The sequence below is a fragment of the Malurus melanocephalus genome, unplaced genomic scaffold (genome assembly GCF_030028575.1).
Source record: "Malurus melanocephalus ecotype Western Australia unplaced genomic scaffold, MMel_1.1 scaffold_45, whole genome shotgun sequence".
NCBI classification, from domain to species: Eukaryota; Metazoa; Chordata; class Aves; order Passeriformes; family Maluridae; genus Malurus; species Malurus melanocephalus.
In genome coordinates, this window is record NW_026623277.1 from 1581351 (window position 1) to 1605636 (window position 24286).

A 24286-nucleotide genomic window follows, 5' to 3' on the forward strand; every position below is an offset into this window, starting at 1 on the left:
TCTTAATGCAGTGCAGGAGGCTATTTGACTTATTTGTCATGMGGGCAGATTACTGGGTCATGGTCAGTTTGGGGTCCACTGGGCCCCAGGCCCTTCCCTGCCAAAGTGACTTCCAGCTGGGTGGCCCCTGCTCATACAGGCCAAGTCTGATTTTCTCAATTGCAGGACTTTCCACGTCCCTTTATTCAGCTTCATGAGCTTTCTCGTGGCATTTTTCTACAAACTACTGAGGGCTCTCTGAATGGTGGGACAGCCCTTTGGTGTATGTGTKGGGACAGGCTACCCTGCTGCTCTTGCCACTGGGCTTCTTTCAGCGTGTCAGGTTCCTCATCTTCCCTCAGCAGCTGTTTTCCAGTTACTCCATTAGTCCTGGCATTTCTAATGTTCAGATCCTCCCCATGCCAGAGAGACACACACAAAGTCCACCATCAGCTCTTYTACTGGGTGTTGTTATGGAGCCGTTCTTAACCCCAATGCTCTTGAACTCTGTACCTGACTCATATTAGGTACAGTAGTTTTATATGTAATTATGCACGTATCCGTGCTTTAGGAATCAGGACAAGGAGAACAATGCAGTGAGCTCCAAGTGCATATGCTTGGAGGGTTTCTATCACCCTATTAGACCTCCATTTTCCTCTGTGGCAGCCAAATTCTAACCAAGGCTCTTCACTTCTGTTTTTAGGAGACCAAACTTTGCCYTTAACTGGCTTGGTGCCACTTACACCTCACTCCTGGACACTCCCTGGAGTGTTCCATCAGATGTCAGCTGAAGGACATCATGAAGCCCATGAGTTACCCAAGCTCAAACATCTGACAGGCAAAGATGAGCAGGCCAGCTTAGCTAGGGAACAGCTACCCACATACCTCATCTGATCCCATGGTGTTGGTGAGAGGCTGACCAGTGTATGACATTTGGTCAGTTTTTCTTGGTGACAGGAGGACTGTGAAGATAGTGCATTGGCAGTGATGAATGCCACTCAGCTCTGAGTCCTGTGAGCCTGCCAGGTAATTCTGCTGTGTGGTATRAAAACCATTTGCATTTTTCTTGTTGAAGAGTTAGATCCCAAATAACTTCMCAACAGTTTTGCATTGTTACAATTATTTTATTTATATTTTATTTATATTTGTATTCCATTGCTTCATCCATTATGATTGATTCRGAAAGTAAACTTTCCTTTTCTTTTAATAACTACAACAGTTAATGTTGGTCTCTCTTCCCATACAATTGAACAATTATTTAATCACAAACAGAGCTAAAAAAGTCTGAGACAAACATGACATTATTAAAAAAAAGTAACAAACCAAACAGTGTATGGAGGAAGAAAAGGAATCAACCACTTAAATCTTAGAAAGATGCATTCCCCTTAGAAATTACCAAAATTAAAAAATGTATTTTATGGGAAAGAGCAGGGAGTGTACACATGCATATGCTGATGTTTCCACATCCATATCCCCAAACACACACACATATATATATGTATATATATGCGCACATGCACGTACACAGACACACATGTATTAGACTGGACAAGTAATTTACTTTATTCCCTGCGAGAAAATTATTATAACTTTTAATTCTATTAATTACATCTGTCTTTAAAACRTGAAAACTTATTAAAACATAGAACAGAAACTACTTTAAGAGCTCTAATTATTTGGCTAAACCTTGGAAATCACTGCCTGTTTAGCATAAAATACATGAAAAAATCAACTTTGAATATTTTTTATTTAAATGTACACCACCACCAGGTTCTTGGTGCTGATTTGGCTTGCTTTGCCCTTGGAGTAGTCTCCATAATTCTTTAAAATGTCTTTTATTAAAATTTTCTTTCAATACATAGGAAAAAATGTCCAAATACTGGCCACTTGTCTATACTGGGTGCCCCAGTGTTATCCCCTTTCTAGAGCCCAAAGAGCATCTTACACCACAGAGTCATACTCCTGTTTTATACACAGTGACTCCTGTTTTACTGCTCTTGCAAGAAGAGTACCTCCTCTTCTCTTGCTTCTGTTCTTCCAAAGAGATGAAACACAGCCAGCCCTTGATGATCTCTCTTCAGAGGGCACAAGTGAGAAACCTACTTTTGTCTTCCGGAGGCACAGAGGGAGGCGAGAAACCTTTTTGTAACAGCACTGTCCTTGGGGAAGGAAAAGGAACATTGAAAGCCTGAAGGCTGGCTCTGAGACCTCCCATCTGAAAAAYGAAAAACCTCAAGAACATGCAGAAAAGGTAAAAAGTGACAGGAAGGAGTGGCTTTTTGTAAGAGGGCTCCAAAGTGTGCAATTTATTMAACCCCAAAGTGCTAAAAGATCCTTTTATTCTGTTGCTTATAGAGACTTGGCAACAGTGGCTTCTCAACTACAGAGTATCGTTCTCTGTATCCTCTCCACAGACCAGGAATTCGTGATGGCTGAGGACAATGTTCACCCATTAGGTTTCCGCACATCTGGATTTGTTGTCTGTAGGTCCCTGTAGAGTTGCATGTTATCTGTTTYCCTTTTTCCCTGCCTTGATCTTAATGAATCCATTCATCAGGAGAATCAAATAACTTGCCCAGTGTAAGTTTTGATGCTTAGAGCTTGAGATCTTGGAGAAAACTCTCAAGTTTCATAAGTTCCCAACTTCTCTCAAATCTTATAGATTCACACAAAGCAGAAGTTCATTACAAAATCTCTTATTACAGAGACAATCAATGAAACCTCTTAAGTCTTTAACCACTGGGGACAAKTTTGGTGTCATAAGAACCTTTCACACTCTGACGTAATGCTGAGTTTCAGTCAGTTGAAATGATTCCTTTATGAAGGCAATATAAAGTGCCTCRAAGCTTAACACAACAGCACCTCTAAAGGAAAGTACCAGGAAAAAAAATTAGGCAAGAAGAACTAAACCTGATTGAAGGACTAGAAAGGTGATTAAAAAACCACAACAAAACAAAAAATCCAAATAATAACCTCTTTTCTCCCTCTCCTCCCCCCACTTTTCCCAATCACAAAAGAATATGTAATGCTGGCATTATTAGGAACATACATAATAGTAAGATTAGGTAGAAAAAGAATTAACAACCAAAACACAATTCTGTCTGTTTATGGCCCTGAGCAAATTACTGATGAAACAAGAGTCCTTGATTACAAGAGTTAAGAGGAACCTGCCTTTCTCTCTCTATAGAAAATGGTAAAATGCTGCTTTTATGTAGTGATGTCATGTTCCAAACATTATTCTTATTGGCTTATCAAGGCAGGCATGGCATGAGATGGTCAGGTGGCAGAAGCAAGAGAACCTGTTTGGAGATACTCAGTGGAAGGTCGGTCACACCCTGCCATTTGGAGGAAGGCAACTCCRTGTTCTTCCCAGCACAATAAGCAATAATAACAAGTACACTCTGCTCTCCTTTGCAGCTGGTTCAGCTCCTGCATTATAATGGGCTTTTCCCATTACAGGGATTTTGACCAGGTAAAAAACAAATCATCTAAGGTTCAACTCYGCATTTCACTCTTTTGCCTCACACAGTGTGCCATACCAGAAAAGGAAACATAAGGGTTTKGGGGAAAAAAAGCAATTTAAAACAAAACCACTCCAACAGGTAAGTTTTTCATTCACAACATTAATGCAATCATAAAAAGGTAACTGAGAAAAAATTCTGCTTTATCTTCAGACTGGGATGCAGTGAATAGACTCAAAACAGTAGTRTAATAAAATGCAGAGTAAATTATGTATAAAATACCATGGTTTTCAATTTTTGACTTTGATTTTTTATGCACAGAATTCCACGTTTGCATCTTCATGTTAATGTTTCACATACAGTGCTACCCAGACATGAGAACACCACATGGCAACTGTCCACAGTGGCAGTGGAATTCAAGAGCACTGCATCGACTACAGCTCCATCTCAAACAGTGCCCCAGCCCAGGCACTTTGGAGGAGTTCAAGAAACCCTTTCATAAGCAATTAAAGTTGTAATTCCAGGCAGTTGCCAGCTACATGAACCACCTCAAAGATACTACATTTTTTTTGTTTTCTTTAAAATGAGGCAAGCTCAGGAGTAGCTGTGGCAATGAATCCCAGAATGCTAGTTATAGCCTGCAGAAGTGCCAGCAAGACAGAAATCATCTGTGTGTGCAGTCCAATCCCCAAAGAATTCACCTGATTGCAAAGACTACCAAAGAAGGTAGGAACATGTASGTCCATCCCCTTGAAAGCAAAGGATAATGCTTCTTGTGGAGTTCTAGAAATGCAGTGAAGTCTCCACCACAGGTACACCAAATGTTCACAAACAAAAGCATTTTTCCCAGCAAGAATGTGATTCCTGACATTTACAAGCCCTGATTTAAGCAAGCAGGTAAGTAAATCAGAATGTGCTACAACACTGAGCTATAAAGGATTGTTATTCTCTAATGTCTGCTGCCTCTCTATTTCAAATGTTCCAATCACAGGATACTCCAGGAGATTTTCTTCTGCTGCTGTCTCAGACGATGTAAACATACCTAACCTACTTGAGGAGAAGGCAGCAAAAGGGTTCAGCACTTACTCAGGAAAAAGTAATTTTCCACAATAACACAAGTGTGCAAAATTCATTACAAGGCACAGAATACATATATGTGTTCCACTTGATTCCCACTTATTCAGCAGTATTTCTCTTATGATACCTCTGTTAAGCATCACTTTAGTTTAATTCTTYTTTAGAAGAAAGCCTCCTCAGGGCATATTTGGCATAGAAGACTTGATTTACTGAAATGGATCCTTCCAGAATGTCCATACGTGTGTTAATTAAACTGGATTAAGTTCTGGAGAAAAAAATATGTTAGTCCAGTGTATAAAGCGAGTCACATGGCTGGGCACTGTTTAGCTGCAACAGAGACCTTCAATTAGTCCCTTCTCTCTAACCTTTTTACTACTCATCTGTATTGTATCTTCCTGCAAGTTACTAAAATGAAATTTCTTTTTCTCTGAAAAGTTTAAACTTCAGGGTGATTCAGGAAGGCCCTCTTCTTAAGGGGATGGAAAGATATGAAATTATATTATCGATTGGTGTATTCTGTGGGGTACTTCAGGAAAATGATGACTGTAGCTGTTTTTTTTTATGTAGTATTGAGATACTGAGCACATCTGCTGTCAGTCACAGCATGAATTGAAGAAAAATACCTCAGCACTGCAGAGCTATATCTGGATCCCTGTTCATGTAGTTGAGATCAGAAACCCCCCCATTGTCATTAAATTATGAGTCACAATGAAGCATGAACTGCCTGTTCAGCAGGACATGGCTGTCTTCCCAGAAACCCAAGGCTTGCTGGCATTTGGGAATTGTGGCCAAGCCTTGGGTGGCCTGGTGCAGGGTAGGGGGCATTAAAGGCAAAGTCTTCTTTGATTCCAGAACCTCTCTAGTAGCCTGTTGCAGTTAGGAAAGGAAGCCCATACCAAGAAACCAAAGAAAAAGAAAACAAGATTGCAGATTTCATTTCAAAACAAGTAGTCTGGAGGTTAGCACAGGGACCTGAATTTCAGTAAAGCTTTAGCAGAAGAAGCACTGTCATTGTTTGTGGCTGAAGAGGTTCTCATCCCTATAAAGGAGCTAGAACTAATATGATTATTCTTTTTCTCAATAATCCATGTTGATCAGATGCGGTTCCTAGCAGCATATTCAGGGTTAGGAACTTTGACACTGGAGAGAAGCATCTGTGAGAGCAGTTGTGGTTCCCTTTCCTGCTTTCAGGAATTAACAAGCAGGTTCAATCCATGAGGGCTGTCATGTCCTTGAACTGTGCAGTAAGAAGGAAACKGGACTTTGCTTTTCTTCAGTGAGTAGTTTTTAGTGACACATCCTGGTTGTCATCTCTTTCTGTAAAACAAGAACGGGAAATAAAAAAGCAAATGGCATTTGTGATAAAGTGTGCACAGACCTCTTCACTGATCTGCAACTCTGCAAATCCATGTGGTTTTATGTAGCACCATGTTTCTGCTCCCTCTGTCACTTTCAAGGACAATGAACATAACTGGCAATTCAAATACAGCATTTTGTCACTTTTGACAGCTTTAATAATCTAATAAATCCCTAGCCATGTCAGGTAAATGGTGCTGCATCCCCCCCCATAAAGAAATAAATCACCTACAAATGCCAGAAACCTTTTAATTTAATGTAACAGAAAGGATTCAAATCATTCACACTGAACCTGAAGCCAGCAGGAATCCTATATATGTCTTTTTTTGCCTAGTTATTTCTGCCCACACACAGGCACAAAGGGCACAGGAACACAAACCTTCCTGAGGACTTGACCAGAGCTGTGGCATTCATCTCTAGGGTGGGGTTTTGGACCATTCTCACACTCCATTAGGAACTGGGGTTTGGAATTCACATATGATTTTATTTGAACCGATTTACAAGTACTCTGATACAAACTCTCTGATACCCGGCAGCCCCATTCTATAAAATTTCATATTTGAAGTTTTGAACAGATGGCAGATTTTCTGGAAAGGTAGTATCTGACCCATAGCCAGTCACATACACCAAAATACACAGCATTTACCTTGGAATATCAATTTGTATTTACCAAGTTATCAGAAGTCTCTGAAAAACCTCTTACCTTGCTTGAATAATTTGTTATAATTTATAAGGTAATTAAGATTTAATGCAAACAGCTTTGTGATTRTTTTGTAATTGTATCTTACTCTGTGTTTAACAGATTACTTCTCCACCGAAAATCTTACACATAATTATAGAACATTTGTCTCCCCTTCCAGACCTTTAACTAGTTTTCCCTTCTTGCAGATTCATCTTGTATTGCCTGTTATTTTGTTGCCATTCATGTAATAGAAGGGAATGCTGTCATTGGTTGTAAAGACAATGGTAATTATTGTAGGAATTTTTACAGTAATATGTGATCTCTACAGTGATCCATACAGTAAGCTGAACTAGTAGTGGTTCTCTGATTTGTTAAAGATGACAAAGTTGACTATTAATGGAAAAATCTGTCTCCTTTTCTCCTTAACTATTTTCTTGGGGAGTTTTTTGGGTTGTTTTGTTTTTTCTTAAACAGCTGCAATTAGATTTATTTYATCAGAGCAACAAACATCAAATGCAGAACTTAACATAATTCAGTGCAGTGTTGGACAGCTTCCTACTGAAGATTAATTAGATGCTAATGCATTTCAAGACAGACTTGCTGGTCCTAATTTTACACACACTCTGTGTCTCAATGTCCATACTGTACTCCCTATAACCAAGGCTGATAGAATTGCTAGAATCCTTATGCCAGTGCTTCTGAACTGCAATTTTCAGTCAGACTGTAGCATCTTATCCTGTTTTAAAAGCAGTCCACAAAGTAATGTGAACCATGTCAGAGCCATTGTAAACTGGGCCACTCTCCTCCAGGCACAGTGGGAGGCAAACTGMGATAGCATCAGAGGCAGGAATCCAGATGTGGATAAATGTGTCCAGGAAAAGGAAAGAGTAGGAAATTAGATGATCTATGCATAAGATGTAAACTAGAGGGCTTTAAACCACTTTGCTATGACAGTCATGAAGCATGAATCTATAATTTCTAACTTCTCTATCCATTTCTAACTTCTCTGTAAGGTAGAAYTTATTTTTTATAGTAATATGAGTTCTCCCTTAATTTCTGATTTTTTTTTTTTTTGGTTATACACTTACATCCAAAGTCTTCTCCCTAGCTCTATTTCCCCACCCTGTCAGGAGAACATTGCTGCAAATGCCTCTGTAAGTTTTTCCTTGCTTCTGCTTAAAAAGCCTCTGTCCCAAAAGCTGCTTGGCTACAGTTTTGGAAATGTTCATTTAAGTTGTGAAGGCAGAAATACAGTTAACTTTATAAAAAATCAACATSTCTGATGCACAGAAACATTCTCTGTATTGATCTATATTGTAACTGGTAAATGAAGGACACAGAAYTACTGTCACATTGCATTCCAGCATATATGTGCTTAAGCTTTTACTGATTTCAGCCAATGACAGTGAATTAGATATGCTTTAAAAAAAGAAAAAGCCCATGATTCCTGTGATAATGAATCAGTACAAGCTTTGTGGGAGTGACCCACTTCTACTTGTTATTTTCTTAGAGGAATTTACAATAGAGAAGAAAAAACACCAGGAAATGGTTTCCTGAAGAGACTGATATAATTATGATGCTGGCAAAGAAAAAGTTAGCTTCACTCAAAATTCTGGTGAGAAGAGGGAAGGGTCATAACCCTCCAGTGTCCAACCTTGTCTGGGTGGCAGCACGAAACATGCTATGTGCTGCAGAGCCTGCTGCTSTGCCTGTTACTGAGCAAGCTGCTTCCACTTGCCAAATTCTGCCCCCTCTCAKATACTTACATTTAAAAATTAAACACCCACTCTTCATACAGCCTGCTGGAATATCTCACACTGATTCTGATGGGCACTGGAGAACTTAGCACATAATCCCATCTCCAYCCAACTCTAGAGAAGAGTTCCCCTGAAACCTCACCGAAGATCTGATTCCTTAGTTATTCTGCTGCTGCACAGCCTGAGGTGATGACTGTCTTAAACAAAAACTCAAAGCTGAATCTTCTTCAGTGCTTCCTGAGTCTTCTTGAGTTTGCGCTTCTCTGAAACTTCACTGCTTATTTTAAATTGGGAAAGGTGTAGAGGTRTGTTCTTGACTAACAATTATCAATTAAAGGCACATTAAGGGTATTTCCYAAACATGGGAAATGACAACTAGTTATCAGCTGACTCTTCTGAGAAGGCAGAAGGACAGGATATGCTGACTCTTCGGCTCAAGATACTGTGATACCCAGTCTCAGCTGGATATTGAATGAAATATAAAGACTAGACAGACAAGGGAATCAGAAAATCAGATACAGAGACACAGACAGAAACAYATGAGCATTTGAAAAGACATTTAAAACTTTCAAAGTCTTTCTGAGMTGACTAAATACTCAAAACCTTGTTAACAGAATCTTCCCATATCAGAGTTTTTAATGGCAGATGCACTTACTGAAAATTTATTACAGTACATTTCAGAGCATTATTCTGTATTGCCATCTTCAGACTTGCTCCTGCTCTCAATTTTGGATTAGATAGTTAACTCAGAAAATTAAGGCAAAAGTAAATGCTGTTTTTTGAATCCAAAATCCAAACCAGAAACCTGGACCCATTCTGTGTTGAATATGCCTGGGGAGAATTTAACACAGAACTCATTTCTAAGGAGTGTAAAGAGAAATATTTGCCATTCCTTGTCAAGTCCTTGAAGTATTTAATTACTTGCTGAGTTAATGCTAACAAGCCACTCTGTAAAAATAAAAATATATCTGTTTTGTTAGTATTTGTGATTTCATGGAAGGGTATTCCTAAATATTTTTCAGAGAATACCAACTTGGTTTCACAGATGGACGGAAAAAAAGCAACACAGTCTTAAAAAGATAATCAATATTTATACCGGAAGAATGTCTGGTCCTCGCTGCTCCATAATGCTACAACATGAATTTCAGATACATTCAGCACATAAATCTATACCTAACTATTTTAATTTTTACTCCTCAGTTCGCCTTTAAATATAGAAGGAAAAGAATGGGAAAAAATGAACATCTTACAGCCATGAGTCGTTGAAGAAATCTCTTTTAATATGACAAACCTACCAGTGGGCAGATGTTGATAGAATCTAAATGGGTTACAAGAAGAATGAGTTCTCCACAGAGAATGAAGCTCTTCTGAGAAAAATGTGTGTCTATGCTTATGTGAGTAAAATATAGAGCTGGCAAAACATAAGGTAAAAGCCCTCCAAAGAAACATCACCTTTGTACAAGTATTTAATAGAAGCCAGCTTTTGTCCTGTACAAAAGCTGATAAGAAAGTGGATGAACTGACTAAATAGTATGAATAACAGTATTCTGTAAGAAAATCAGAAAAAAACCCCAATAAATACAATAATGACCTTCACTAAGGGCAGGGTTGCTTTAGAGATTCAAATCTTCCTCCTTCGGTGCCTGGGTCCTATCCTCACTTCCAGTTCCCCAAACTGAAACAAAGCATAGCTTCATATTTCCCCTCCTCAGCTCCTCCTGCTGCCAGTTAACAAGCCTAAGAATGATGTGGAAAACATCTTGTTTTAACCCTTTGACAACTGTTTTAAACATAGTGAGGTTTTAAGATGTATATCCAAGTGTGTCAGCAGGCAAGTAGATAAAGTATGACCTGACAGGCAAAGATACCTTGCCTGAGGCATCCATCAGCCTCCAAAACCTGACCAAATAGCCAACAGCAACAACACCATGCCAAATCCACCTGCCCACCTTAATGACTTAGAGAAAACAACCTTCCACAGGGAGCCACTCATGTCTACAAACACTGCAACAAAAAAAAACCAAAAAACAAAAAACATTGTCCAGCATTAACCACATTCTTACAGGTAAGGAACTGTGTATCTGTGCAAACATCCTGTGAAGCAATGCACAGTGTTGGGTGGAAAGGCAATACASGAACAGCCCTTCTGATCTGAGGTTCATGACTAGAAGGCTCTGCTGAGCAGACACAGGCATCATTGGGATACACCCTTCTCCTCCCTACTCTCACAGGCAAAAAAGTAATCCACAACCACAAGAMACACACATGGAGAGGCCCAGGGATTCACCAATGCAGCCAGTTCAAAGTCCCKGCATAGTTCAAAGCAGAACTGCAGAATAAGCAGATGAAAAAGAAAACGGTCTGTTCTTCAAAGCGCAAGTGGTGATGACATGTGTTGCTTTTTCTTGTTGCTTTCTTCACAAACATTTCTATAGCTGAAAAATAATTAACATGTGGGAAAAGCCCTTTGTATCCTGATGACAAAACAGGCTGTTTACTACAGAATAGCACAGATCACGAGGTCTGTGATCCTGTGCTGCACAACTGCACAACTGATCCATATTCGGACAGCTTATTGATCAGGATAGGAAGGTTGACACCAGAATTGTAGCCGCAAATAATCCACAAAACTCCTTTTTTTTTTTTTTTTTTTTTGGGGGGGGGGGGGGGGAAGGGGAAGGTTTGTTTAGAAACATGCCCCAAATATTCATTTACAAATTGTACTCTCCAAAGTAGTAAATAAAAGTCCTATTTCTTTAGTTGCCCATGTTTCYGTATCCTGACTAGGAAAAAAACCCAACAGACTGGTGATTGCTATCCAGTGGGTAGATATATTGACCATTTGGTTATTTCCTTTGTTTGATTTCAGGATGTCTTCCACTTGCATGGGTCTCAATTATCATGATGCACWGGATTAAATCAATCTCTCAGACAATCTCTTTGGCTTCAGGGTAGTTATTYTGAAGCTAAGGACAGGCTGACAGTAATCCTATTTGGTTCCTCCTGAATTTGTATGGTGACGTTTGCAGGACACAGATAATACTCCTGTCTGCAAATGTAACCCTTTATCACTGATGACAAAAGTATTTTATCAACTGAGTGCAAGCTGGAACAGGCTTAGGAAATTACCCTGCCAAATACACCTGTGAGTAGGTGCCTTCACTGCCTTCATGCAGATTATAAGTGGGCATACAGAGAATATGGACTGAGAAAGTGAAAATTCTAATTTTCACCATAAAGTGAAAAAGTAGACAAAAAGTATTTTGGAAAAAAAGTAAGTAGACAAAGCRGTATTTTGGAATAAAAATCTAAAATACCTTTATATATACCTTTAAAAACTCCAAAATACCTTTAATATCATTAAAAAAGATGTATTTTTATTTTAAAATACGTGCTTGAAAATTTTGTCTGCATAAAGTCTCATTTAATCATCCTGTTTCATTCATGTGTGTTTCATCTGAGTGTACCTGTGCCAAAATGCCAGTATTTTGCCATGTTTTACTAAACCTGCTAGACCTGAGTTTTCCTCTCTGAGTACTGAATGGAGCTAATGCCAGATGTGCTATATTTATAGTATTTATACTACGTTTATGGCATTTCTGGCTACAAATTACAATTTGCTCTGATGAGCAAATTTGTTTTTTTTGTGCTAGAGACAAAGATGCAGCAAAACTGCAAATTATTTAGTGAAAAGACACAAATTGGATGCATAGCAGTAGCTACTTCGGTCTCATGCACAGAGGCAGACTGACAGAATTATGGAGCTGGAGGACTGATATTTATGGTTTTCTGTAACCCTGTAAAAACAAAACACATAAAAGAGAAATTCTGAAGTGTTCACCGGAGCACTACATGACKACAGTACTGTTAATTTTCTCATCCTGAAATAGTCAGGGGTCTTGGAAGAACTTGTGTGAAAACAGCAACTTCCTGATTTGGTATCCTGACTTCCATGTCATAATTACTGTTCAGCAGCTCCAAATATCAGATGAAAACATCTTCAGAAACCAATCATAGCCAATGGAAACTTTTACACTGAGGATAATGAGGCCAAAAAATTCTAATGTCCTTGTTTATCCKGCAGATGAACTGCATGCTCGTGGAGGCAAGTACCAACTTCACCATTTTTACACACTCAGATACACTGATGTTCACTAYTTTCAGCCCCGATTCTAGCCAAATGCTACCATGACTAATAGTCTCTGYATCTGAATGAAATCAGCATTTCAACAGTAAGCAAAACAATGCACAGAAGCAATATTCTTCTCCACWTTTTGTTATTCAAGTGTAATTATCACTTTCTCTTCTTATGAATATATATTTATAAAAACTACTTCTGAGAAAAAGCTCAATGTTTTCATAGGATGTCATTTATAAAAAGAAGCAACTGGAGGAGAACAGGCAAGACAGATGACTATATTCTGCTGTCTATTTTCCCTGACCTCAGAAGAAAATTTTGTTACCATCAATAGTTTCCAGTTGTTTAGGAATCTGCTAGGAAACTAACTGATATGCACTGCCATCAAACTGGTAGGAACCAAGATTGTTTTGCTCATGATTTGCTTATAAGGTTATATGGTATATTTCTTTATTTCTTAAGTTCTACCTATTATAAAATACATTGTTATAGAAAAGCATCACAGGAAGGAGAGGGGCTATACTTGCCGTAGCTSTGCTAGTGTTTGAACAACAAATTTATATACACTGAGGCATAAAAATTCTTACTAAAAAGCATGTTTAGATGCTGTGTTTGAGTTTGACAAGCTGTCACCTACAAAGGCTGATGGTGGGATGGCGGTAATAAGTGGTGSTGTTTTGGCCATGGAAAGAGGCTCAGAAGTAAATTAAGGTGAACTGCTGACAGTGGGAAATAAAGCTGGTGACACGGGGAAACAGGACAAAGTAAATAACACATCTCAAAGCTTAGCAAATTTCCCCATAGCCTCCCCGTGGAGGCATACTTTAAAGGTCTTCTGAGAGCTCTCATGGTGCTGCCTTGTCTGCCTGTTGGCTGCAGAAAAGAACTCAATATGCTTTCGGACTACTTTTTCCCTAAATTAGTCAATTGGACATGCGCTTTTTGCACAGGACCCCCTGTGGGGTCAGTGACCATGTCAGTTCCCTTTTTTGTCCCCATAGAAAACAAGTCTATGAAAGATTCAGGAATCTGTCAAATTAACCTACTGATGGGTATGGGAAAATGACATGTAGCATTTTAAACTATAACCCCCTCTTTGACTGCAGAAAGGACAAATTACGCAACTCCCAGATGGGAGGGAGAACCCTGTTTGACTTAATTTGCTTCATTTGATTTTATAACTGCTGCAATGGGTTGCAAAAGACCGATAAAATCTATTTTAAACATAGAGCATAAGTCCTACAGACTAATATTATGATTCATCTACTGCCAACTTCCCCAATTATTCTCCCTTCTTAAAGTTATGATGATAAATCAGTTGTCTTCCCGTTTATTAAAGCATGTGGCAGTCTGTTTATTTAATAATCTCTTGGCCCATTTTCTAATTAAGGGAGATAATGCAGAGCCTCATTTCCTGTCATGGYGAACCTGGCAGTCCACCGGTTATCCTCAACTACCACATTAAAATTCAAGATTATTTGTCATGCCTGCTTTGTTTGGCAACTCCTTCCCTCCTCCTTGCTCAGCTGAAGAGAAAAATACAGGCAAGTTTTTTTTTGCATTTTCACACTGCTGACACTCACCCAAGYCAAGGACAAGAAGCGGGAAGCAGGTGAAACATTTATTCAGGAGATGGTGCATCCCAGCAAAGTGAATAACCACATGATGATTCCAAGAATAATTTTGTGAAGGGAGGAATACAAAAGCAAAGCACACACCAATTGGAACACATTCCTTTACTGCTCTGCTGCTGTACTTGAGCAACCTCTACCACTCAGTCCACAAAGCTTCACGTGTCACCTTAGTGCAGGGCTGTTGATACCCACTAACTGCAGCATTAAATAATTTTTGTGCCCTCTGTATTCTAAGGCTCTTGTAMCAGCTCTAAGTTCACTTCTATTCCTATCTCTGAGATAAACTCATTTGTATCTTACTTAAGATTCAACTTCAGCATTTAACAGYTACACCTAACCTAGCATCACTATTCTGGCAGAAAAATTCTCTTTTGCAGGGCTGCCTTCTACCCCCTAGGACATATTTATATAGCATATTAAATTCTCTAATGCAGAAAAAAAAACATCAATACATTTAAACTTATCAATACATGCCAAATGAAGTGCCTTCCAGAGGSCCTTGCAAACTGTTGAAAACAGGTTAGTATATTTTGCCTGACTTCACAGACTCTCCTCCAGTCAGTGTAAGTCTACACAAGAGCCATCCATACCTGCAACAGCTCCAATTCCTGCAGAAATGCAGGCAAACATCACTTTGCCACACTTTCAAAATTATTTCTTATCAACTATGCTATACATGTCCATGCAATGTGCCTTTATGTGAAACAACTAAAATGTGATGTGGTCCTGGGTACTCTTTTAGTGACACAGAGATTTGGACTACATGATATCCACAGGTGCCAGCCCATACCTCAACTGTCCAGTGATTCTGTGTAAAAAAAAAAATTAAATAAAAATCCCAGTGATTTCAGGACYTCCTAATAGGCTGCATGATACAGTAGATTCCAAACAACGACCTATGGAAAAATGTCTCCCAGATCCCTTTTAAAGCTGGCTAAACACCCACAGTGAGGATTTCAACTGCTTTCTGAATTGTCTCTTACTTTTTCATCTCTGCTTATACTTTTTTTATTTGCATTTGCAAGCAAYAGCAAAAGCATTTCCATTTCTGGGCCCTTGCTTCTGGAAACCATGAATTTAATTTTAATCTATTTCGGTCCACAAGGAAGTGTCTGGTTTTGTTACACTGCTAATTATCTGAACCTCTGTCTCACCTCATCTATCTCACTTAAATTCAGAGTGTGCTCTAGATCTAACACACTCAATACCTTCACAAACACCTACTTAAAGCCKTAAAAAATCCCACAATTCACCTTTATATAGATAACTGTTCCCTTCACATGCATTTAAGTGACCGCTGTGAGTTACTGCCATGCTGTTACTGACCAACGAAAACAGACAGAATAAAATTATATACAGGAAGAAGCAGAAGACAAAYGAACTTCTATTTTCAAATGTCAGAATTTTCCACCTTGTATTTTTCCATACAAAATACCTTGCACTTTTCTCTTCCTTAGAGAGCCTACTGAACATTTCACAAATACTGCAGCAGATGGAATGGGTCTATTCAATGAAGCAGAGCTCATCCCTTTAAATCGTCTCTGTTGAATGACAGACCTTGTTCCTAAAGGAAACTCACTGCAACAAGTATGAGAAAGACTTGGTGAAGGAAGGAGAAAAACTTCCTATTCCCCAGACCCCACACTTACCAAAGGCTCTAGTTCTTTGCGGTCTATGAGGTTGAGCTCTGTCACAAAGTAATAAAAATGCTTGTAACAGGTGTTGACGTGGGCCTCAGCCCCCATAAGGATGATACGGTCGAAGTGATGGATGTAGACATGMACGAACACCCGGAAAAGCCGACAGAGTATCTTCTTGCAGATCTGAAGAAAATTCTTTGGAAAGGGAACACCTGTGAATAGAGAAGGCAAGGTTGTCATAACCATCCTGTCATCCTCCCAAGACACAAACTTTACTGCAAATTAGGTTATGATTTCCTAGGCCTTTCTCACAATCCAGAAGAGCACTTGATGCATTTATTTGATAGCTAGCACCAAAGATAGCCAAAGACATAATTAAACAGCTTCAATGGTTCAAGACTGACAGGAAGAAGTCCTTTTTTCTTCCCTATATTATTTAATGAAGGGGCATCCAGAACTGCAATGTTCAGAAAGGTGATTTTTACTGCAGTGCATGTCGACCCATTAATATCAATGGATCCACTGGGATCCATTATCAACCATGCAATGACTGCTCCCCAAAGTGATACCTAAGGGCTCTTCTTAGAAGTAGTAGACACTCCTCCTGCTCGTGCTACTCAACAGTGACATTTCAGAGCATCARATTTAATAACAAATTTGAAATAACTGACAGAAAGACCCCTTTGCTTTCAACTTCCTCCCAATTACCAATGTAATTACCAAGATGTACCAATCTGATTGCTCCTCTAATAGAAAATCTCTTGAAGAGACACAGGAAACAGCTCTTTCAAAACACTTTTAAAGTCACACAACTTTGTAGCTGGAGACTCAAAGGTAGCTGCATAAGCACCATTTGCAAATAAACCTTCAAGCGTTAATAATAGGGCAGCAATAACTTCTTCAAAACTTTCAGTCTTCAAAGCTCCCATTAAAGACTGATCTTGCATGGAACTATGTGCCACTGAGTTGTCTCCAAAATCTTAAGAGTTTCATCTCCTTCTGTGATTGTCTCTCAGATACAATGACTTTAGTGACATGTGTGGAACTTTACTTTGTTTTKTTGCACAGTCTCTTGCATTTTTAGTTATAATTCATGTTTTASTTGGATTTGAACCACATAAATGCAGCTATTGCTTCTCAAAAGAACCCCAAAAACCTCACAGCCAACCAGTCCCATACTCCCTAGAGGCCCAGTTCATGCTCTGAACAAGAAGAAACATTTATTATTTGCAGAAAGGAGGAGACATAAATTAACACAGTTGCAAGCCTTTCCAGTTKGCAGATTTTAGTCCCCTGTTAAATATTGCTCAGCAGTCATGAGAGTATTGAATTAATGGGCAAATTGCCCAGTTTCACTGAGGGTGATCTGAGGGCATACAGTAAGAATTTCCAAACCAAAATCAGATTTCTGATTACAGATCAAAAAATATCAATTGTGGCTGTAACCAGTCTGGATCTGACAAACACAGACATGCACTTTATTCTGGGCTCTCTGGCCAAGGAGGTACCTGGATATATGCATCCACATATGTGGATATGAACACTGATAAGCCKATCAGCATGTGAGTAGGGAAGCTCATCAGCCTGCAGAAGTGCCCTGCTCAGTGCATCCCCAATCTGCTTCTATATTTGCCATTGYTGAGGTACACACAATGTTGGGAAATGTCTTGGGGTTTTTTGGCCTRTATTGGGTTCACCAGAGTCAAATCCTTTTTAAATAATTTTAAGTAGCTTTAGAGTTGCAGTGCGGCCYTTCTCATTCCTGATATACAAACCAAGGATCAGAAAAAATAGTTGCATCTATCAAAGCACAACTACTTTATCTTCTAAAGAAATGTTTGCTTTTTGCTGTCACACCCATTCATTTAAATGTTAAAGCTGTTATGGAGATCATGGAAGAGAAGGCTTGAGTGCTCAAGACATGAACTGAAGCATGGTTAAATTACAGAAATGACAATATGTACAGATGTCTTGGCAATGTTTAAATCACAACTCCACACCTGGCTTATAGCAATTGTTAGTTCCAAAGGCAAAATAAACATAATCTATCAAAAATATTACAGAAACCCTAAGTAGTTGCTTATTAACCAGGGGCATCCCATTCATATTCCAGCCATCAGAGTATGGCTAAATTCAGGAATGAATACAGCAGCAACCYGCTTTACATTTTTGTAAAAATCTACCCAAACCAGAAATTAAAAAACTTACCCAAGAAAATGTTAAGTCTGAAAAAAGGGGAAGGGGAATAACTGTCATTTTCACTGCAAGCTGGTTTGTTGAACTGAGAGATGAATTCTAGAAAGCACTGTATATTGTAACCCAGAACAGATATGATCCAAAGTGGAAAATAATTAGTTTCATCTTCCAAGGGCTGACACACAATTGTTACTGAAGAATGTTGCTGTAATGAAGACATTCCTACTGCTGTGTTAACTAACTGAAACAATCTGAATAAACCAAGCTGATAAATCCTTTCTCTTCAGGCCATATTCCCACTTCACAGTTATAGGCAGTAAGTGCAAAAAGCCACAGAGCACTGTTTCTGCTGTAAGTGGGGACTTTAATCTGACAGTTTTTTAGATGCATTATGCAGTCAATTTGAGAACATGTAAACAACACATTAAAAAATAGCTGGTACAGAACAGACTAGGATTCATAACAAACTTTGCACTGTTTCCCCCTGATTTCCTCCCATGAATCAAGATTTCATACAAATTGTGTAGCTTATTTGCTGTTGTAGAATTTATCCAATTTAGTAAAGCTCTATCTGATTCATCTACTCTTAAAGAAAAAGTGAAACATTGCAGCTATCATTACCCAAATATATAATTTGGGTGCAGTAGAACTGGTAATGGCTCTCTGACTTCTCTCCCACTCCAGCAAAAGTGATTTACAAACTGACACCATGTCCTAAAGAGTAAAAAAGCATCTCTAGTATCACTGAAAGCAACTGGAACTGCGTAGCGAGCTACCTAGACTCCTCAGCCTTGGAGAGCCTGTCAGTCTGTCTGTCTGTCCCTGGCTCAGATGATGCTGGAAATCCAATCAGCCGCAAGGTAGAAATGAGCATATTGAAKTGGCTGCAGCCCTATTTTGAACATACACTCTGCTGCTCTTTGTGCTCGAAATTAGATAAAAGAGAACAGATTCTGACCTCAATTACAGTAGAATGAACTCAAAATAATGCCATCAAAATTGAAAAAATCAGGGCAAAATCATTCTAGATTTATATTCTGAGGTCAAAATTTCACCTAATGTTTTGTTCCCATTACAACTCTATGGTTATAAATAAATCAGCACAGAACAGAATAATTACAAGTGGCTCTTGGGAATGGGCTTAGATTTAGATAATTTGATTCGTTAAGAAGCCTGTTCTCTGTCTTTCAGCTCAGCCACAGCACCCTTAGAATCACATAATCTTCAAAGTTGGAAGAGGCCCACAAGATCATGTCCACCAAGAACAATCACTGTAGTCCCTAAAACATTAAACCACTTCACCACCACCAGATGCTTCTTGAACACTTCCAGGGATGGCAACTCCACCACCTCCCCCTGGGCAACCTATTCCAATACCCGACCATCTGACAGYAAAATTTTTTTTCTAATTACTAATCTGAGTCTCCCCTGTCTCAGTTTAAGGCCATTTCCTCTTGTCCTCTCACCGCAGGTGCAGCAGGAGTGACCAATCCCCATCTCCAGTCAGCTGGAACTTCTCCAGTTAACCAGGACTGGTGATCTGTCAAGTTCTTCCACCACTTCCCTCGTTACTATGGGGTGGATCCCATCAGGCCCCACAGACTTGTGACTAATTGACAAAGCAGGTCACTAACCATCTCCTCCTGGATTATGTGGGCTCCATCTCTAACTTCCAGCTCTGGGGTTGGCATATCCTGAGGACAACTGGTCTTGATATTAAAGACTGAGACAAAAAAGGCATTAAGTACCTCAGCCTTTTCCTCATCCTCTGTCATTACACTACCCTCTGCATTCAACACATGATGSAGACTCTCCTTAAACCTCCATTTGCTGTCAATGTATTTATACAGTATTCGTACAGTCAATGTATTTATACAGAAAGTTTTATTGTTGTCTTTAACTGAAGGCCAAGTTCTAGCTGGGCTTTGACCATTCTAATCTTCTCCCTCCATGGCCTTGCTGCATCCTGATAGTCCTCTGAATTTACATGACCCTCCTTCCAGAAACAATAGCTTCTCTTTTTCCCCCTAAATTCTGGCCAAAGGTCTCTGTTYAACCAAGTCTTCCTGAAAACTCGTCTTTCTATATGTGGAGACAGCCTGAATATTTAACATTTCCTTTCTAAAGCAGACCCAGCCTTCCTGGACTCCTTTGCTTTTCAGGATTCCTTTGCTCTTCCCAAGAGACTCTTGTCAATCAATCTCCTAGACATGCCAAAATTTGCCTGTTAGAACACCAAAGTGGAAGGTCTGCTGGTGCCCTTCCTTATTTCATGCAGTATTGAAAACTAACATTTCATGGTCACTATGCCCAAGACAGCCACTGARCACCACGTCACTCACTAGTTCTTCTCTGTTCACAATCAACTGGTCTAGCAGGACACCTCCTCTAGCTGGCTCATTTACCAGTTGGGTGAGGAAGTTGTCTCCCACACACTTCAGGAACCTCCTAGATTGCATTCTCTCTGTTGTGYTGTATTTCTAGCAGACACTTGGCAAGCTGAAGCTGYCCATGAGTGTTAGGGCTGGGGACCRTRAGACTTCTGCCAGGGCTTGTAGAATGCCTCATCAGCCTGTTCATGCTGGTTGGATGATCTGACAGATTCCCACCATGAAACCTCCCCTGCTGATCTTTCCCGTGATCTTTATCCATAGGCACTCAACCTTGCCATCTTCATCAACATCACTTGAAATACAATCAAAACACTCCCTAATGTACAGTGCTACCACACCCCCTCTGCTGCTWTGCCTGTCCCTTCTGAAGAGCTTATAATCATCTATTGCAGCCCTCCATGGGGGCTGCAGTAGGTGACTCATGGGAGTCATCCCACGTTTCTGATGGCAAACATGTTGTATTTTTCCTGTTACACAATGGTTTCAGCTCCTCCTGTTTTTTGCTGTACATTTGAAAAGCCTTTTACAGGCCACAATCACAATTTTTTTTAAAAACATGAGGGAAAAAAAGATTACCATCACCGTTGTCAAAAGCATTGACACTATTCTGTTGCAAATACAGTTCAAAACTGTAACTCTTCAACCAAACTCTTCTGCTCTTCCACCTCCCATGTACCSAAAAACACAAAAAGTTGCAAAAGATGAACTTTACTGTAAAAGCACCTATCCTGATCTAAGCCAATGTGTAATGTTATGTCAGTGTGTTAGTCAAAAACGTGTCTGTCTCAAGGACCAAAGAAAACAATGTTAGTTTTGCTAGACTTCATTCCTCATATAAATAAGCAGATAGCTGCAAAATATTAGGGACAATCTAGACAACCATGTACCTACATCCTCATAATATTGCCCTCTCTTCTGCTGTCAAGGCAGAGGGAGCAGAACAAAGAAAACACTCTTGAGATTATATGGCTTTCTAAGCAGAGTGGTGTACTTTTTCCTTTCTAAGGGAGAATACCTCTACTAGTGTGACTCTTGACTAAAATATATCAGCAGGCAGGTCCACTGTCAGTTCTTCAACAAAAGTATTCATGTGTTGTCCTGGAAAGAACTCTAAAGGCAACAGGTTACAAATCAGAAAATTGTTGGAAGCTCTGCAATATTTGGACATCCTTAAGAGCTCTCTCTGCTGCTGTATTTCAAGAAATGGGCAAGAGCACTAAGACATGCCATTTAATTGTCAATTTATACAAGTCTTATAATGCAAATACTGTGAAACACCTAATTATGCAAAACACCTGAATTAAACTCTCCCTGAAATCAGAGGATGGAAACTTAAACTCCTGTACTGCATAAGTCAGATCCCTTGAACTTCAAGCCAATTTACAATGGCTGTTACTTGACTGCAATCTTACATCCTCCCCTTTTTACTGATTACTTCTGCTGCTGCTGCTACAGAGGAACAGAAGAGAAACTCCGCCACACCACAGACAAAACACTCTTGCTGCCTGTTCCAAGCAAAGGTAGTTTTGCTCTAGACAATAATCATCCTGATAAATCCATTAGAACAGATCTRTAACTCTTCAAGGCAAAGGGAGCACTGCCATAAAAAATGGCAGAGTCATGATCATGTGTCAGTATAACTCATGTGCCCTGGAACATCCATCTTCACCATAGTAACAAAATTAGACTTGTTGGATCACTGTGTTTGAGCAAGTCTGTATGGCATTTACATATATACATGCATTTATATTCTAAATTAGCTTAGAAGACCATTAGAATACTCCAGAGGGCAGACACTATAGCACAGGTGAACGAAATGCAGCCTCTTCTGGGACAGAAAATACAGCAGCCCTTTGGCAGTGTTACAGCTCAGGAAGGGAAAAGACAGTCTGTTAACCCATTGAATRAACATGAAGAAAAAGTATATACATTTGTACAACACTGGAACCTGGCCAAGTTATGAATGAAAAACATTCCTTGCCACTTGGCAGAAGTTTGTTAATATCTTTGTTCATACCGTACTTACCATGGACTGACAATTTCTGGGTAATGATGTGATTTTGGCTKTCCATGCTGAGTGCACCACTAACCAGCATAGCTTTTATTTTTCTTCACTCCTAAGGTCTTCACTCTGGCTCCCTATCAATTTCACAGGGACACTGGAAGACACCTGCTGTTCTGAGGGCTCCTCTCCAGAGGAGCTGCGAGAGGTGTCAAGGTGAAACATTATCAGAAGYAGCAAGCAGCACAGTTTTGGTGATGCACTCAGAATGAGACCTCCTGCCCCCAGCACACAGATATTCCAGCAATTAACTGAAAAACATAGGCCCCACTTCTGACAAAATTCAGCATTACAATAACAAGCAGCTGTAGTTGATGGGTTAATATCACCAAAGAAACTTCTGTTCTTAAGATGATTATGGTGCTAAATTCATTTTCAGTGGGCCATTAGAAGAAATAGGCAGTTCTAAATCCTCAGATTGGAGCCCTTATGTCCTCTAATGCAAAGCACTTTCTGACCCTTTGTGCTGACTTAGGAAGCTTGTATGAGTATGAGGATATTCTCAGTGCCTATCACCAGTGCATAAGAGGTGATTTGGAAATTTTAAAYTAAAATGTATCTATTACATAGGATGGATGTAGGAAATAGATAGGAAAAGACAGTTATGTAGCATGACACAAAGTCAGAAGTTGTGATACAGAAAACTAGGAACAAAAAGCCCACCAAAACAGAATCGTGGTTCCTGACTGCTTGAGCTGATCCCGATTTTCAATAGCACAGCCGAGAATAAAGCCCAGTGTCCTAAGAAAAAATTCTGCAGGTTGGCAAGSAAGAACCATCTGGGGCTTTAAAATCTGTTTTTACATGTTTAATTATCTTTCCTTTTATAACATTGCATCTGGGGGTGGCACAACAGATGCTTTTCACTGCTCTGTTTTTACAACTGTTAAAGGGTCTTAAAACTGAAGGACCTAATCAGCTGAAGAAAAATAGAGCCCACTCCCAGCACAGTTAAGCACTCCCAAACATCAGAATGTTAAGCCAGATCTTCAGATCACCGTAACTGCAACCTGAGCTACTCTGTCTTCAGTCCTCTGGCTCAACTGACGACCTCTCCAGGTACCCAAAGATTTGCTTCCACCGTTTCCTCAGAACCAGAAAAGTTCAATCCCTCCCTCTCATGAAAACACTGACAGATGTTCAAACACAAAACAGGATAACCAGCTTTCCACTGAGAAGCACTCAAAAACATGTCCAGTATGCAAGGGTTGCATCAGGTTCAGTTTCAAAGGCCATTGTGACTGTTTCCTTTTCAGAGCAAAGTCAGAGAAGGYAATGTTATCTTTTATATATCACTCATTTTTTGGTAGCATTTCCAAATATTTTCCTAGTTTCTTTTTGTTTTGCTTATCAATGGATAAATCAGGGCAGAACTTGYCATGGCATCTTGAAGACACTGTGCTTAAAGGAAGAGAGTACTTGCAATGGCAAAATGCAGCAGAAGACACAGACTTTGTAGCCCAGTGGGTCAAGTCCTGCACATGGAAGTGCTCCTGCATTTTGCATTAAATATTCACCTGAAGGTAATGTTCACCTCATAAAATGAAAGCCATTTCAAATCATTCTGGAAAAAGAACCAGAGTACATAGGACTTTGTATGCACAGATGACAGCACTTTCCAAGAGATTTCAGGTTATGTCAGCAGGCACATGTGCGCACACACACACACACACACACACACAAATCCACACACAGGCATCCAGGAAAGACTGAAGCAAAGCTGTCATTGCATGACAGGTTCTGGATTCATCATAATTCCAAACCAGGAACAAAAAATATATAAAGAGAATTTTAATATTTTGATTGCATATACCCCATAAGACTTATATTTACTGTTAAAATATAGGCCAAAGATGCTTGGATTTACAAGGCACTGAAAACCTACTATTGTCTGTGCTAAAGGAACTACTA

The 24286-nt window shown here is 39.5% G+C and overlaps 1 protein-coding gene across 3 annotated transcripts in view; it reads right to left on the reverse strand.

Moving 5' to 3' along the window:
- Positions 1 to 2937: 2937 nt before the first annotated feature.
- MOB3B (MOB kinase activator 3B) overlaps positions 2938 to 24286 on the reverse strand; it is an 80626-nt gene continuing 59277 nt past the window's right edge. For all 3 annotated transcript variants that reach the window (XM_057364977.1, XM_057364978.1, XM_057364979.1), the window contains 2 exons: positions 15734 to 15936; positions 2938 to 5834 (listed from right to left, as the gene is read on the reverse strand). In XM_057364977.1, coding sequence (XP_057220960.1) covers positions 5805 to 5834; positions 15734 to 15936 — 233 coding nt within the window. In that variant the 3' untranslated portion in view covers positions 2938 to 5804. The remainder of the gene's footprint in view (positions 5835 to 15733; positions 15937 to 24286) is intronic.